At 38.6% G+C, this 16920-nt stretch overlaps 1 protein-coding gene across 6 annotated transcripts in view; it reads left to right on the top strand.

Annotated features, from left to right (window-relative positions):
• The window catches only part of RBMS3 (RNA binding motif single stranded interacting protein 3), a gene marked incomplete at its 3' end in the record, with an annotated part of 699823 nt that overhangs the window by 142649 nt on the left and 540254 nt on the right, over window positions 1–16920 (top strand). For 4 of the 6 annotated variants that reach the window (XM_082664257.1, XM_082664261.1, XM_082664260.1 and 1 more), the window contains exon 2: window positions 15661–15833. In XM_082664257.1, coding sequence (XP_082520383.1) covers window positions 15661–15833 — 173 coding nt within the window. The remainder of the gene's footprint in view (window positions 1–15660; window positions 15834–16920) is intronic. The other 2 variants (XM_082664258.1, XM_082664259.1) reach the window with 1 other exon arrangement.

The raw sequence follows: 16920 nt of genomic DNA on the forward strand, positions 1-16920 counted from the left end.
TATGGGAAGGAGGAGAAAAAGATTTATTTGCAAGATCTGAAGCCAAAAGATAAGTCTATGCAAAAGTCTTCCCAATTTTTTGTCCCCAAATTTGTCATCCCAACCATTTATAAGCCATTACCATTAATGAGTTGTGAGGCTGAAGAAAAAAAATATTCTAAACTATCGATTAAAAATATGTATAACTCATTCACTTTGCTGTACACGTGAAACTAATACAACATTGTAAATCAACTATACTCCAATAAAAAATAAAACATAAAATAAAATAAAAATAAAATCTATTCCTAAAAAAAATAAAAATAATATCTATTCCTCTCTATCAGCCACTAGAGGACAGACAGAATTACTTTTTTATTCTCTCTACGGAAAATATTATGAAATTACTGTCATATGATGAGAGAAAGAGTATGCAGACCAAAAACAAAGGAGAATTATTTTTGAAATGTGTCAGGGAGTTAACATTGTTATTTCAACACTTCCAATGCTTATGTTTTTTAAAAAAATTATCAGCTTTTTAAAATTGCTGATTTGTTGCAACATTTCTTCATTCTAAATGAATATTCATTTTTGTAACCAATTTTATAAATTTTATTCTTTTTTTAATGAATCCTCCTGCCCCCAGTCTGTAGTTTTAGGTACTACAGAACCTGGATCTCTCCCTGCATTGGGGGGTTGATCTTAATTTCATAATGAAGTACATAATCTTAATGTCTGGCCTAACCAACCATGCAGACCATTTTGGAATTAAACACCTGCTGTGATCTGAATGTTTGTGTCCCCTACCCCCACCAAATTCATATGTTAAAATCCTAATGCCCAGTGTGACAGTGTTAAGATGCGGGGAGCCTTAGGGAGATGCTTAGATCATGAGGGTGGAGCCCTGGTGAATGGGATTAGTGCTCTTATAAAGACCCCACAGAACACCCTTTGCCCCTTTGCCCTGTGAGGAGACAGGATAATCTGGGACCTGGGAGAGGGTCCTCACCCAACCATGCTGGCCTCAGATCTTGAACCTCCAGCCTTCGAAACTGTGAGAAATATAAAATTCTGTTGTTTATAAGCCACCCAGCCTATGGTAATTTGTTATAGCAGCAGGAAGGGACTAGCAGCATCCATCACTTTCAGCTTTTGTGCGTTCACCCTTTTTACGTTCTGTCATCTAGCTCTACTCTATAATATCCTCATCCTCTAATTCTTATAATTACAGAATGTCTTGGTGGTTTATATATTAGTGGAACACATTACTATTCCCTAATACTCTATATCCCAATGCAGTTTAAAAATAGTTCCACTCTCTGCATAACATAGTATTTGAGAAATATATTTAACCAGAACTTTAATACTGGTTCAAATCATAGATAAGTGGTTCGAATCAAAACTGCAGAATATAAACCAAAGTTAAGAAGATCTCGACCTGTAACATTATTCCATGTAGAGGATTTCGGGAATTATAACTAGTTTATTTAGTAAAGTATTGTCAGAAGTACACAAATGATCTTGAATGGAGAGAGATTATCTACCACCTATCATTACTCCCTTAAAACAAATGTTATATAATTAAATATTAAATGCTAAATAATAATGGAGTCATTTTATAACAGAATATATAAGATGTATTCTAGCCCACAGGAAGACCACTCACTGAAATTGAAGTTTATATAATGAACAAATTTGAAATGTCAGTGATCATTTTTCTGAATTTTCCCAATCCCTCTGTGTCTTTTATGAAAAAGAATCTGTAAGATTAGGTAGGGATAAGACATGAGGATATTGCTTGGTCACTAGAAGGAATGTGTCAGCTACAGACCTAATTTTCATTTTCTTCCATGCATAAACAAGTCTTATCTTTATTTGACCAGCCAGGGTATGATAAGTAGCTCAAAGTAGATAGATCACATCGGGTCACCCCATTTTCAGTCTTCTCATCATGAGGAAGCAAATGCAAAACATGCATCTTTTTGTCGTTATCTCTGTGCTCACACAAGATGGTAGAGTGTGTCCTCAATAGGAACTGGTGGCCAAGATTAGAGGTGTGTCTGTCTGTCATTCTCAAACTGCTAACATATGACACTAACTGGCCTTGCCAGACACCTTAGTACTGATTGAAATTAATGACTAGTGGAATCTAAGTAAATAAAAGGAAACCTGTCTTTGCACATAGCACAGCCAGCTCTGAGGTGAGTAGACAGTCAACAATGTAGAATAATGTAGTACAGTTGTCCCTTGTTACCTGCCAGGATTGGTTCCAGGGCCTCCCTCAGATACTAGAATCCACAGATGCTCAAATCCCTTGTATGAAATGGAAATGGGGTGGTACAGTCGGCCTCTGTGTCTGAGAGTTCGGCAGCCTTGGACATGGAAAGCAGACTGTACTCCAAACAGTGCTTCTCAGCTAGTGGTGGGTGTATTAGTGTGTCATTCTTCTGTTTGCCTAAACTGGAGGACTTTAGGCATTAAGAAGGAGTTCTGTCACTGTGGTGTAGTCTGCACTTTGGGCATCTTTACTTTCCTCTGTTGAAATCAGAAACCAACACCAGAGGATGCTGGATTCTACTGGTTAAAAAATATTCCTTTGCCAAGAAATGTCTTAAATATGGCCATAACTCATTTGAGTAAAAGTCACCACAGTGGTAGAGAAAATTCCATGTGGTTAAGTACCTTCTCTCATTTTATTTTATCTCTATTTTTATGAAAGTAATTTTCTCTGATTTCTGTAAACCACTAGAAAAAGCAATCAAATTAATTGCATTTATTGTCTTTGAGAACTCTGGTTATAAAAGTTGACCATTTCACAGTTAAATTCATTCCCATACTTAAAACAATAACCTGAATAGTAAAATATGTTTTTTTTAAATTTATTATGAGAAATATAACTTACAATAAAAGAAATAGATGTTCTCATAAGAATTATCATTGGTACTGTTTCTCTTATCCTTTAATAGATGTAAATATTGACCACATTTTGGTGTATATCAATTTTCCTATCTTTTATTTACTTTCTATCCTGCAATTATATGTGCTCAGAACTCTATGCTAACTTTACCTGCCTGAACTGTTTCTCTATTTTTGTCTCTTTAACACTTAAAGAGTAATTGTCACTGGTTATATTTTAAAATATCTTCTCATAATAATATTTACTTTTATATATTATTGTTGCACTTACACAATGAATTCTCATATATTCTATTTTACATATGTAGCACAGATTAAATTTGTATTGGTTATCTGAGAATTAGAACTCTTTGGTCTTTCTTTGGTATAATATAAATTTTCTCTAAATAGACCCCTTCTTCAAGTCAAAATTCTGGACAGAAATTTTAAAGCTAGCAACTTCAGGAATTCTACGTGTAGGAAAGAAATAGTTTATTTGCAAAACTATAAGGAAGTGTAATTCTAGGCTGCTTTCCTGTCCATGTCTTATAAACTTGAACAAGTTGATTACCCATTATCTGCCATAGTGTTGGGTTCTGTATGATGTTGGTTATAAGCAGAAGGGGTGCTGTGATACATATGTGTTTTATGTTACATACGTAACTTAATATGTAAAGCTGGCTTATTAAAATGTTTAACTCCACACACTGTTCATTAGACCCATTTACTGAATTACAGAATCCTTATAAAATTACAGATATTATGATTTCAAGGAGGCAGCTTTTATCACTACTGCAATAGTTATTACTATAGTTAGTACTATACTTTTTGCTTTGGCGATAGATGTTGTCATAGTTTAGCTTCTTACATTTGGTTGTCTCTGTTTTGATTCTGCTCAAGATGTGATCAGATTCATGGAGTTAATGGTCTGCCCTTAAAGAGTTTAAGTGGGTCTCGAGTGTTTGTACATCAAGGGGTGATGACATAAAAATATTTTCTTTTCAAGGAGTTCTCTGTTGGCTAATGAGAGGCAGGTTTTCTTTGAGTCCATCATTCTTCAAGGGATTCTATATTTCCTGTACTGTTACATCATTAGATCATGGAGATTCACTAAATCTGTCTGCACATTCTGCCCTCGCACCCTCTCAGGGTGCCTCTAGTCCTAGAAGCTGAGACAAAACCACCAAGAAATTGTTATTCTGTCTTCCCAGGATATTCTAGCTCCTTCTTTGTATGCATATAAACCCTTTCCTTTGGTTATGTCTTCTAGGATGTTGGGCATTTCATCTGTGGTCACATCTGTTTGTGATGCAGTGGGACCCTGGCGTTGGCTGGTACCATTTATGAAAGCTGATGGCTAAGTTTTCAGAAATTCTGTCAGCCAATTGTTGAACTGTTAGTAGGTTAAAAATCAGCCAAATAAAATTGCGTATATGACAAAAATCAGCAAACCTATATATACATCAGGGCTTTTTCGGTTTTGTTTTTGTTTTTTTCCTTAGAGATCTGGAATACCAGCATAGTACTAATTCTGAGTTAGTTTTCTGTTTTGATCCCCACTCTGGCCCATTTGCCTTCTATGGAATAGAGCAAGAACTGTGACTTCTTTTGGAGAAGCAAAGCAATGGTCACTCTTCAAAATGTCTTTTAGTGATTATCCTTTGGAAAAGGCTCGTATCTCTGTTTGCCAAGTAACACATAGGATTCTCCAAACCAAAGAAAACAAAACAAAATAAAATCATTCTCTGGAATATTGGAGATGTGTAGTAAGTACTTCGGAACGTAAATATGTATGACTATCCCATTTGTGTACAATCCTAGGGCACATATCATACTTGTTAGAAATGAAGGAGATAATTAAAGAGAAATAAGCAGTTTAAGCAATTGTTTACCCACAAAGTCTTCTTGTAGGGCAACAATTTTAAAAAACCTAATTATATTTAGAGTTGGAAGCTATGAAATTGGTACAGTTTATTTTGTGTATATAAAATTCCTTGTAAGAGGGTAGACATTTAGTAGTTAGTGTGTTATTTAACCCGTAAGCGTTTTTCCACAGGAGATAAGATAGATCTTATTTTAATGAGCACTTTCACAATTTGTAGATATTTTCTCAAAATTTGTATATTCTGAAAATGACTTCCCTTGTGAAAGTTTATGTTTATTTTAAAAATTCTTTTGAGGGTCTTGTCATCAGTTTATCTGAAGGCAATTAGTATCAGTAGCTGAAATAGTACTAACTGAACCTAATTTCTCATTGAAGAATGACATTTCTTGGTTTCTAATGGAGAGAATTTCAGTTTGGCAAGCATCAGTGGATTGTTTACTTTGCATTGGAAGATTTTAAACCAGGCAAACCCAAGTTCACTAAACCATTCAAGAGACCAACCAGTACACGTCTTACTCAACAGGTCATGATTGTTTATCATAACAATGAATATTGTAAAAATGCTCTAAGATTGATGTAATAATGGTAGCTATCCCCTATAGAAGGCTTACCGTGTTCCAGGTTTTATTCTCAGTACTTTCCACATAATTACTCATTTGAAATGTTTACAATCTTCTAAGGTAGTTATTATCCCATTTTCAGATGAGGAAGCTGAGGCAAAAGCAGTTAGGTAATTTGCCCAAGGTCATACAGACAATGAGTGGTACAGCAGGATTGAAACCTGGGTGGTGTGGCTTCAGGATCTAGGGTCTTAGTGGCTGTACAGTGACAATAACACTTCCTTCTTCATCTTGAGTCTTTGGAGAGTCTCCCAATTAAGGGCAAATACCCTTTTGTTGCCAGTCTCTGAAGCCTTAATCACTTATTTTAAAAGGACAAGAAGTAATTTGGAGAAGGAAAAGCAGGACTGTCTTATTATTGGGGATAGTTCATTCTGTTGATTATGGAGGATATCCCTGTGCAAAATAAGTCTCCAATAATCATACAAAAAAGAACATGCATCAAAAATTGGATTTGGTTTCGGAAACTCTCTAAAGCACAAGGTGGATTGACTGAAAATATACTGGGAAAAGGAACGCTTATAGAGGTTTATGATCATGAGAAATAGAAGTTTGAATGTGTAAATATCTCATATGTTTCTTATTTATAAATTATCATAAATTTGATAACAATATAAATGTGTAATATTCATTTTATTATCAGATCTTTTATTTTTCTTGAACCTGAGCACTAATCTATTCTTATAGTTACCATCTCGGCCCAAAATACCATAAATGTTGAAAATAGATTCATAGAAAATTATCCACAAGTGTTCCTTCCAGTTTTTATAATGAAGCGATTACTTCGTAGGTACTAATTGCTGTCACAATTAATTGATCTGTGCTCTTTGTCTTCTTGAGGAAATTATTGTGTTTTATAGTCTAAATTTCTTAGATTTAGGACTTTCAAAGTGTTGGTTCTGTTCCCATTTAACTTTGCTGCAACAATAAAATATGAATGAATTGGCTAATAAAATAACACAATTATTTTATATCGTGGAATATGGGTTATTGTTTATGAATTTGCTGAATTGCCCCGGTAGTTCACTATATGAAAGCATTCTCGTTTTTCACCTTGGTCTAGTTTAAAGAGAAATAAGGTTGGTAGAATAGCAGACAACGTGGGGTCGGGGTGTTCTTTTTGGGGGATGTGCAGGTGAAGTAGATGATGTCGTATTGAAAATGCAAAGCTTCCTTCTCAGACATGAAGCTCATCTGCCAAAAACAGAGACATTTATTCTGTACCAGTAGTTTACCTCAGTTGCTTTCTTTTCTTGGTATTTAGCAATTTTTGCAATACAGATGAAACTTTGATTATTAGTTAAACACAGATAAAATACATCTTGTCCTTCCCACAGATTATATTTGACTTCCTGTAAATCTCTTTTAATGATGACTACTCTGGGTCAGGGGAAGTATCAGTTGAGAGAGAGATTTTAGACACCAAAATCTAGACCCACTCAGGAGGGAGAAAAAACTGAAATGTGGTCTCTACTGAAAGGAGATCAACTGCACTTAAAAATGTATGAGGAGCAGCAAAGACGTTGCGACAATTATTCTGCTCAGTGCGTTGAGGTGCTATATATGCGTAGGGTATTTTAGGAGGCAGGGCCTTGGAATCGCCAGAATGATCTCCATCAACACGTGCAGTAGAACTTCCTGCCAAGATCACCATGTTCTGTGCCCGCCTGTTCGACACAGCATTTAGTAGCCAGTGGTCTTGAACATTGGAAATGTGGCTAGTATGACTGAGGGATTGAATTCTTTCTTTCACTTTATTTGAATTAATTATCTTGACATTTAAATAGCTACATGTGACTAGTGGCTACTGTCTTGGACTGCACATATCTAAGGTTAAATCTGGGATTAACTGGAATGAAGACCGCCCAGCTTCAGGTCCTGGACGTGCTGCAGGGTAGCTAAACAGCTTTGGAAAACCCTGTAACCTGCCCAAGCCTCAGTATTCCCAACTCCAAGATGGGCATAATAATAGGACCTACTTCTAAAAGTTCTGATATCATGAAATAAAGCAGTGAGTATAAAGCTCTTTGAACTGTGCCTGGCATAAAATATATGCTCAACAAACATTAGCCTGTGCTATTCTTTTTCATTATTTTGTGACCTTTTGTAGATTTTAAGAATGTAGAAACTGAAAAAGAGATAGAAGTGAAATAGGTCTAAAGTAATAAACAAAAAAGTCCATGACATGGGATAGAATTTTAGGTTATACTGGAGGAATATGTGAGATGGACATATAGAGAAAGTAATTATAGGGTGACTATATATTCCAATTTGCTTTGGACGGTTTCAATTTATACCTTGTGTCCTGGTTTAATTATTAATATCTACTCTTTTGTTCTCAAAAGTATCCCTAAGGTACATTTTTAGAGTCACCCTGGAGGAAGACATAGGCATGCAGCCCAGTTATTCCAAGTGGAGGGAAAAAAGATGCATGCACATGTGACTATAAAGGTGTGGGCTGGAGGGACATTATAAAGGTGGGATGGGAGCTTGGACAAGGAAAGTAGATGTTATTTTATGTGGTATTTATGCTGTTATTACATTGCTCCCAAGTCATCATAGATCTACTTTCAGAAACACTAAATTCTGATTTAATTGGACAAAATGATTTGGTGTGTCAAAAAAGCCTTACATAATTTGATGTTCTGATTGGCCTTCTGTTATCGATAGCAATTTTTGTTACACAAAATCAAAGTTTGAAACAAACTGCTTTCTTTTTATCACTGATTAGCTGCCTCATTCTATCTGTTTTCATGGCTGAAAACTTTGAAAGTCTTTACTGAGTTGCAATAAAGTACCAGGTTGACATAACTTACGGCGGGTGTTCTTTAAGCTACGTCTATTGGTCTCTATTCTATTTAGGCATATATTAGAAAGCTAGAGAGTTAATTGTTGGCAATATTTCTAATTGTGATTTTAGGGAAACAGTGTATTAAACTGTGAAACATAGAATATTGTAAAAAAAAATGAGGAAAACCTTCAAAATTAGAGATTATGGGGGGAGAACTAAACTAAAAATTTAAGTAAACATATAAGGTACAAGAATGTGACTCAACTGTAATTGTTTGACTCTCCCCAAGTCCCTCCCTTACTCTGATGGCATTCTGAATCCAGGTGCTGACCACTGGCTCTCCTGGAAGTCTCCATCAATAGCTGATGGGGACCTGTTTTGGATTTTCACTCTTCTCCCAGTGATCCTAGCCCATCATGAAAGCAGACATTTGAGTTTATCTCTGAAGTATTCCCCAGACAGAACAGAGGTACCATACAGGGATTAGTTGCTCTCAGGATTTCTGGGGAATTCTAACAATTATCGTTATACTGTAGTGGACTTTGTAATCTCCACCTGGGGAGCCAGTCATGGCTCAATTTTTGCAGGAGGAACCAATCATTATCAATATAGGAATCATGAGCTGTTTAGGTTATTTGCAAAGTGTAGACTTGACTTTTTAAACTAAGTAAGCACCTCAAATTTCAAAGTCTGTCTGAATTTTGTTTATTTTTCCTTAAAAAGATCAAGAGTTGGCCACATTAAAAGAAGGGTTAGGGCAGAGACCAGATGTCATTGACATTTGGAGAACTGAGCAATCTTTATAAAAATTCATTCCATCATTTATAGTAGTCACTCTTCTCAAGCTTGTAAATTTATTAATGAAACTGGGTTATAGCTGCTTGAAATGAACAATAACTATTTTACTTGTGTTTCCAAGTACCATGAATTTTAAAATGTCATTTAATATTGAAACCTCTGAATGGAGTTCAGTGACTTCAGATTGAGCCTATTTGTAAATAGCACAGAGCAATGTGTGATGATGCAACTGCTGGGGTTTTCAAATACTAATATTTAGTGCAAAAGTGAATCTCATCCTAACAGAATTGTAATCAAACCTCAGTAGTAGGAGTGATGTGTAAATACCTTGAAATTCATCATCTATTCCATCCACAGTGATTGTTTCATCAGTGCTTAGTGCTTTTTGGTTCTTGATAAAAACGGCAAACCCCAGTTCTAATGACATAGTTTCATCTCAAGAATAGTGGCTGCCATACCTAAAAAAAAAAAGATTGACTCTTGTAGCTCCCGCTTGAAGGTAAATTACTCCAACTGGGACTGAGAAATCCGTGTTCATTTTAAGGATGTGCCTCATGATGATAATGCAAATATTAAGAACAAAAAATAATTTGTTTAGTGTTGCCTCTGTGCCAGGCACCGTGTTAAATATTTTATGTGCAATTTATAAAGTAAGGCCTCACAACTGACCTCTGAGGTAAGATCATCATAATCCGTCTTTTACTCATGACTAGTTAGTGGTGGTGTGGATTCTGAGCGGGCAATCTGGAGCTCTTACGCATCCTGTTACCATTGTTGACAGCAGCTATTACGTAGGCCAGTGGCCAGAATGTGCAAATGAATGCCTTTTGTGGGGGATTTTGTCCTTCAGTACTCATTTCCATATCTGAGCTCCAGATAGGCAAAGTGAAGTGGGGCAGGTTTTCGCCAAACTCTGTTATAAAAGCTATAACTGAAACGATTGTTTTCTACAGTCATAGTCTCCAGAATGGAGAGGCAATTGCCTAGTATAAAATTGCAAAGCCATCCTGTATGTGGTTCATGAAACTCTGGCTACAGTCACATGGCTTGCCTTAGATATTAATTTAGCCGCATTTCTTATTGCTTGCATGGACAATATTCTTCTTCACCCTCATTTGAGGCTATTGCAGACACTACAGTGATTGCCATGATTCCTGTCACATCCACAGCAGCATCTACCGAGCAAAGGATTGCATGCGTACGTGCAGGCTAAATAATGTATGATGCAAGACAGGAATGTGGTCTGTATTCATTTTTGGAGAGTAAAAGAGTTGCCATGTCAGTCTCATGGGAGACTTTATCCAGGGCTTTACCCTTGAGTGGATAAAAGAGTACAAATTCTCTTGCACTGGAGATGAATAAAGACAAATTGGGGAGACCGTCAGCAGAGCAGACTGCTGCATGATGGAGTCCAAGGCTACCCAAAACCACCAGACCAACTGCTTCAGGATCCTGCCAGCAACCAGACGCTGGGAAGAGAATTGACTGCAGTTTGGGATGAAGGCCTTGTGATTCCCAGACAAGAGGAATTGCATGCAGAAAATATTTAAAATTCTCTTTGTAAAAGAGTTATGTTTTCAATCACAGGGAGACGTATGTTTCAGACCTAGTCTGCTGCAAAGGAAATGTGGCAGAGGGTTATTTACAAAGGGTGAAGGTACTGGGGTAAGAAGTTGAACTTTGGTTAGGTGAGGGGTGTTTCAATGAATAGTTTTAGGCCGTTGAGTTATTGTCATTATTCCACAATGGGGACTGTATTGGCCTTTCAAGGAGAGGGGATGGATCTCTATAAAGCAGTGGCTCCCAACCAGGGACGATGTCATAACCCCAGGGCCCATTTGACAATATCTGGGACATTTTGGGTTGTCACAGCTTGAGGGGAGCGTAGCACAACTGGCATCTAGTGGTAGAAGACAGGGGTACTGTTAAATATCCTACACAAGACAGCCCTCCACAACAAAGAACTATCCTGTCCAAAATGTCAGCAGGGCCAAGGAGGGGGTCCCTGGTTTAAAAGGACCTGGTTAATGTCTGTGCATAACAACACGGCCTTCAGACACGTGTTCATCCAAGGTAGCCTGACATTGTATAAAAGACGATTTTTAATGATTTATTTTATTGATGTGTGAACATTTATTTGATGTACCAAATGCTTTCTGTTTAAAAAATAAACAGGAAAACAAACAAACAAAAACACAACTCACATCCCTCTCCAGTTTATCTCCAAAGTACCTAAGGGTTAAAAACACAAATGGGCCGCCCTCCAAACCACACATTTTCCAAGAATGTAGGAGGACCTGGTTGATTCACTTTTCAAACGTGAAAAATGAGGCATATTAACAAAGCACACTAAATGAATCAGCTGCTTAGGATAATCTACAAGCCACTTCATTTTTCTGTTATTAAATAACAAACCATGAATCTTGACAAATGAACCCCCTTGTTTGACATTATTTGAAAAACTCATAAGACACTCGCTTCTGATGGTGACTTCCCCTTTGAAATTAAATTTAAGATGGACTTCATTTAAATTCTGATAGAGGGAAAGGGCTTGTTAACCTTCCTTGTGACTGTATGCTGTTTATCATCTTCATTCTTTTCCTCCCCCTTTATACTCAGATGGGCCAGAGCTCCCGGCAGGGTGTCATCCTGCAGAGTTCATTGCAAGGAAGCATTTTGTGTTTATTGGTGCCCATATCATGAAGAGGAGAGGTTATGTATTAAGTGTTGTGTGGGGCCGTGTGGCTTCTGGGGTCAGATTCCCTAGGTTCAAACTGGAGCTCCAGCTGCATGACCTTGAGAAAGTCATTTGCCCTTTCTGTGCCTCAGTTTTCTCATTTGTAAACCCAGAAGAAAATGATTTGCCTCATCGGGCTGTTGTGAAGATGATGGCAAATGTTACCTCTAATTATTTGAATAGTTATTTTAAATATAGCACCTTCCAAAATGGATGCTAAGTCATTTTATTTAATTTCCTAAAGAGGACGCTGGTACGGATTGGCTGATTTTAGCAGCCTTGACATGTGGCTAAGAGGGCTTTAGCCCCCATGTAAGAATCCCTAACAGACCCTCCCAGCATTGCCACCATGAATAAACACCTAAGAAAAATCTGCATACTTGCCAAGCATATGCAGCTTCAAGACAAGCCCTCTATCCCCCTCCTCAATCCAGTACCATCTGAAGACCCTCTTCTGAAAGTCTGCTGTTCCTACTGGTTTTAACAAGCTGACACTGCAAATTCAGGGCAATGCCCTGCCCTGGTACAGTTCAGCATTACAATGTTCTGTATCCCCAGACTCTTAAGTCCTCACCTTTCCTAAATAGGATTTATAAAGTGTGACTTTGATCAATATAGCAAAGCCAATGTTATCTGAGGGAAATAATAGTTTTAACTAACATTTTAAAAAGTCTTTCTTAGTACCTCAAAATGATTTAAACGTTAATCAATGATAAAATCGCAAATCCATCTACAAACAAAGAATTGGGAAAGGAATCAGAGCCACTTTTAATCAGGAAAGTGGCTGCTGTGACCCACTGACCCCTAAAGGTTATCGTCGCTCCGTTTTTTTTAGAGATGCCATAGTTCAGTCATTTGTCTTTGGCAGCCAGAGTATGCAAAACTCCTTTTGCTTTTCACGTATTAATTCAAGCCTATGCATTTGTCAGACATTCTAGGAACCTTCTGCCAACGTTTTGTTGATTAAAGAATGTGTATTTTGAAAATGAGTAGAAAGGAAGGAATTTATAATTCTTAAAACAAAAGAATGATTTACACTGTAGAATGCTACCTGAATTGTTCAGTGTATCATCAACAGATAAATGAAAATATTAAGGATTAGCAAGAGTGTTGGCACTGACTCTTAAAACCTGTGAAGTGATTGGTTCAATAAGACTGAGAAAGTCTACATCTTTCAGTAGAATTTCTAGAACTCACAAACAAGAATAGGGCATAGAAAACCACTTTTCACTGTATGTATTTTTCAAAGGGCTTTTGAAATACATCCTTCTCTACAAGAATCTGGTGCTTCCACTACTATTTTTAAATTATATACCTCATTTCCATGCATACAAGTTCCCCATACTCATCCTAGCTCCGATTCGCTTTGACCATTTTGTTTTAATTTTTCCCACTGGACCCTTTGGAGGGCACATTTATTGTTTTAGGCACCATGCAATTTACTAAATGGTGTCCGGTTATGGAAATGCTTGCAAAGACCCCTGGGGCAAGAAAAGAATTAAGTCAACACAGATTGATCATCCTGTAGTTGGTGTTTTCTTATTTGATCAGTCAAGGGCTCATTCGGTCTGAACTGGTCCATCTGATCTGTGACACATAAAGCTAGACGCATTTTTCTGGCTCCCTGGTGGTTTTAAAGGCTATGCAGTGGGAAAAACTGCTTTAAACAAAGCCTCATTTTAAAAGAAGCCTGAGTACAGAATGGAATTCAAAGAATTTGGAGAGAGGGGAGGTGAAAGTGGTAAGAAACAGCTTGAAAAAAGCCCTGGGAAATTTAAAAGAATAACGCACAGGAGGGAAGTCAAAGATAAATCCCATCTGTTCTGTTGTGAGATACACAGACCAGGACACCGCTTCGGCAAGGCCGTATTGAACACCCACTAAGTGCAGGACCTGTAAAGAGGTAGAGCTTAAGTGTTCTGGGGCATCGGAGAAGTGAAGTAGAATTCGTAGGTCAAGAAAGAATACTTTTTAAATCTCAGCCAAGAAACTTTATTCAGCTTTATGCAGATATGACATTCCAAAAGGCAATGAATACCCGTTATTTTATTCAAGTATTGAGAATGGAAGGTATTCTCCCGTGTAATTCATTTTCAAATTGTACGTTAAAAATGTTGGTCATAGATTAAGTAATACTGAATAAGTGGTTGAATGCAGCTAACACCAAGGTTTCTAGCATGGAGGCTGCAAGAATGACAGCAAGATGGAAAGCAATGGGTCTTTGTGATGGGTGGGTGGCTGTGTGGGGAGTGGGAGAGAAGAGACCAGAGGGAATGAGTTGCATTTTCACATGTTGCATCCAAGAGGCCTTGTATTATAGCCAATTGGGAATATGGACTGGGGCAAATCTGAAATCCTGGATGGTATAAAATGGATTATTATAGCAAGAAACAATACTGGACACAGCCTCCTGTCTTTATGAGCTAACTGCTGTGATCACTCAGTTTTTATTGTGTGGGATGTAGCTTGAGTATTTACGAAGCATCCACTTGCTATTGGATAAGTACTCACCTCCTACCCCTGATAAAACAGCTAATGAATCTTCAGGTTAGAACTCGGCCAAAGTGTCCCCCCTGGAATCATGATTGATGCATTCACTGTGTATTTACGTAACATTCTAGATTATAGTTGAGAAAACCTGGGATAGATTTAAAGACTAATATCACTTGCCAGACAGATATGAATCACAAATATTATCATCATTATTATTATTTCTTGGCTGTGCCACATGGTATGCAGGATCCTAGTTCCCCAACCAGGGATTGAACCCACGCCCCCTGCAGTGGAAGTGTGGAGTCTTAACCACTGGACCACCAGGGAATTCCCATTATCATCATTATTTCTTGTGTTTTTGTTATTGCTAACTCTTATTGTGCAATTACTATGTCCAGGAACCATTTTGTTTGCGTTAACTCATTGAGTTTTTGTAAAGACCCTATGATGTAGGGGAGTACTAATTTTATCCTCCTCATATTAATGAGAATACTGCATCTCAGAGAGGTTCAGGCACCCCAGAGATCACACAGCCAATAATAAACACATCACGGACTCAAACCCAGACAGTCAGTGTAATTTTAGAACTTTTGAAGATATGCCTGTATGAAAAGGAAATAAAGGATAAAGTGTAATATACCTCCTAATTCTGGTGTGTATAATTATAAAGACCCTCACATTGCATACTCCAAGTCACTGGGGGTCATCTTATCATTTACATTTTGTAATAACACAGTGTGACAGGTTAGACCAATGGTTCTTTACTGGGAGAGAGTTCCCCACCCTAGGGGACACTTGGCAGTGTGTGGACACATTTTTGGTCCCACAACTGGGGGACGGGTGCTACTAGAATCTGGTGGGTATAGGCCAAGGATGCTGCCACCAGCCTACAATGAACAGAACAGTCCCGGCGACAAAGAATTATCCTGTCCGGTATATCAGTAGTGCCTCAGCTGAGACTTTCAATCAGAGTGATTCAAAGAGGAGAGAATAGTAGCTCAGTCTGCAAATAAAGGGCATTCACCATGAAGGAGCAGATTTGGGAATGGGAGAACGAGATAAGATGGAGTCATTCACTCATTGGTTCATTCATAGTATTGCTATTTATAGAGTGATCGTGCTGGAGAGTAATGGTGAGGAAAGCAATATGAGGAAGTTTCTTTGGAGAAAAAGAGGGAAGATGGAGTAGAGGCAAGGCAAAGATGCTTGGCTGTCACAGGTGAGCTGGGCCAGAGCTACGGTGCACGCAGGAGAGAACTGTGCTAGGCTGATCCAAATGCAGGGCCAGATGGGGGGAGAGCAAGTGATGTTCTCAGAAGTACCCCAGAGTAGGGACATGAACACGAGTGTGCATGCGTGGATTGGAGAGGCTGAGAAGCTTGCATTGCTTTCGAGTTGCTCTGCTGGCCTGGGAATAGGTTGCTGGCTTTGTTTTTCCAGTAACAGCCTTTTCTGTTTCCAGCAGTCCTATGCACCAGCTCCCCACCCCATGGCTCCTCCCAGCCCCAGCACAAACAGCAGCAGCAACCACAGCAGCAGCAACAGCAGCGGGGAACAGTTGAGTAAAACCAACCTGTACATTCGAGGCCTCCCACCAGGCACCACTGACCAGGACCTAATCAAGCTGTGCCAACCGTAAGTGCCCCCCGCCCTCTGCGCCATTTCCAACCTCATCCTTGCCCACGTGGGCTCGTCCATGTGGGGTTGGGTTTTGCACCCAATGTACCCAGTGAGGAAGACTCTTGCTGTAGAAACGGGGCTTAAATTTAAGATCTGAGTCCAGCTTATTTTGGGAATGGAGTTTGTTTGCCTTTTGCTTTGAAAGAGAAGGTTCTTGAACAGAGAGACATAGGGTTGCTGGCTGATGTGCATGTATTGACCAAGAAGATGAGGAGCAATCATGGAGTTGGGTCCTCACACCTTGTGGCTGGTGGGTTCTCATACCTTGTGGCCAGTGGGTTCTCACACCTTGTGGTTGGTGGGTTCTCACACCTTGTGGTTGGTGGGTTCTCACACCTTGTGGTTGGTGGGTACTCACACCTTGTGGTTGGTGGGTTCCCACACCTTGTGGCTGGTAGGTTCTCACACCTGTGGTTGGTGGAATCAATGATGAATCTCATGAAAGAAACTGTGCTCTTTTTTTGGAGAGGTATTAGTGATGGGGATTGCAAAAACTCAGAAGTGGTAGATTTCAGAATGGTCACCTGCTGTGTTGCAAAGCTCTTCTTGTCAGTTCTTGCTTGGTAAATGTAAGTTCAGCTGGGACCAGGTAATTGGAAAATTAGAAGGCTAATCCTTTTGTTTCCTTGAAAACATCTATTTCCAAGTCCAGTGAAGCTATTCCCACCAAAGCCAAGAACCGCACTCACCTAGTTTTATATTTCCCAGGAAATATGGTAGTGACTAAATGCCCTTGCAAAATGTTTTCTTTCATCTACTATCTACCAACACTTATGCTATTAACTCTCTTATTTCTGCGCAAATCAATTAAACATATTTAAGTTTACCCTCCAAATTAAATAAATAGTGGATAACAAATTAAGAACCATAGGCCTGGATTTTTAGATTGCTGTCTGATTATTTTCTTTTTTTTGATACGCGGGCCTCTCACTGTTGTGGCCTCTCCCGTTGCGGAGCACAGGCTCCGGACACGCAGGCTCAGCGGCCATGGATCACGGGCCCAGCGGCTCCGCGGCATGTGGGATCTTCCCGGACCGGGGCA

This window comes from Grampus griseus (genome assembly GCF_964374135.1).
Source record: "Grampus griseus genome assembly, chromosome: 10".
NCBI lineage: Eukaryota > Metazoa > Chordata > Mammalia > Artiodactyla > Delphinidae > Grampus > Grampus griseus.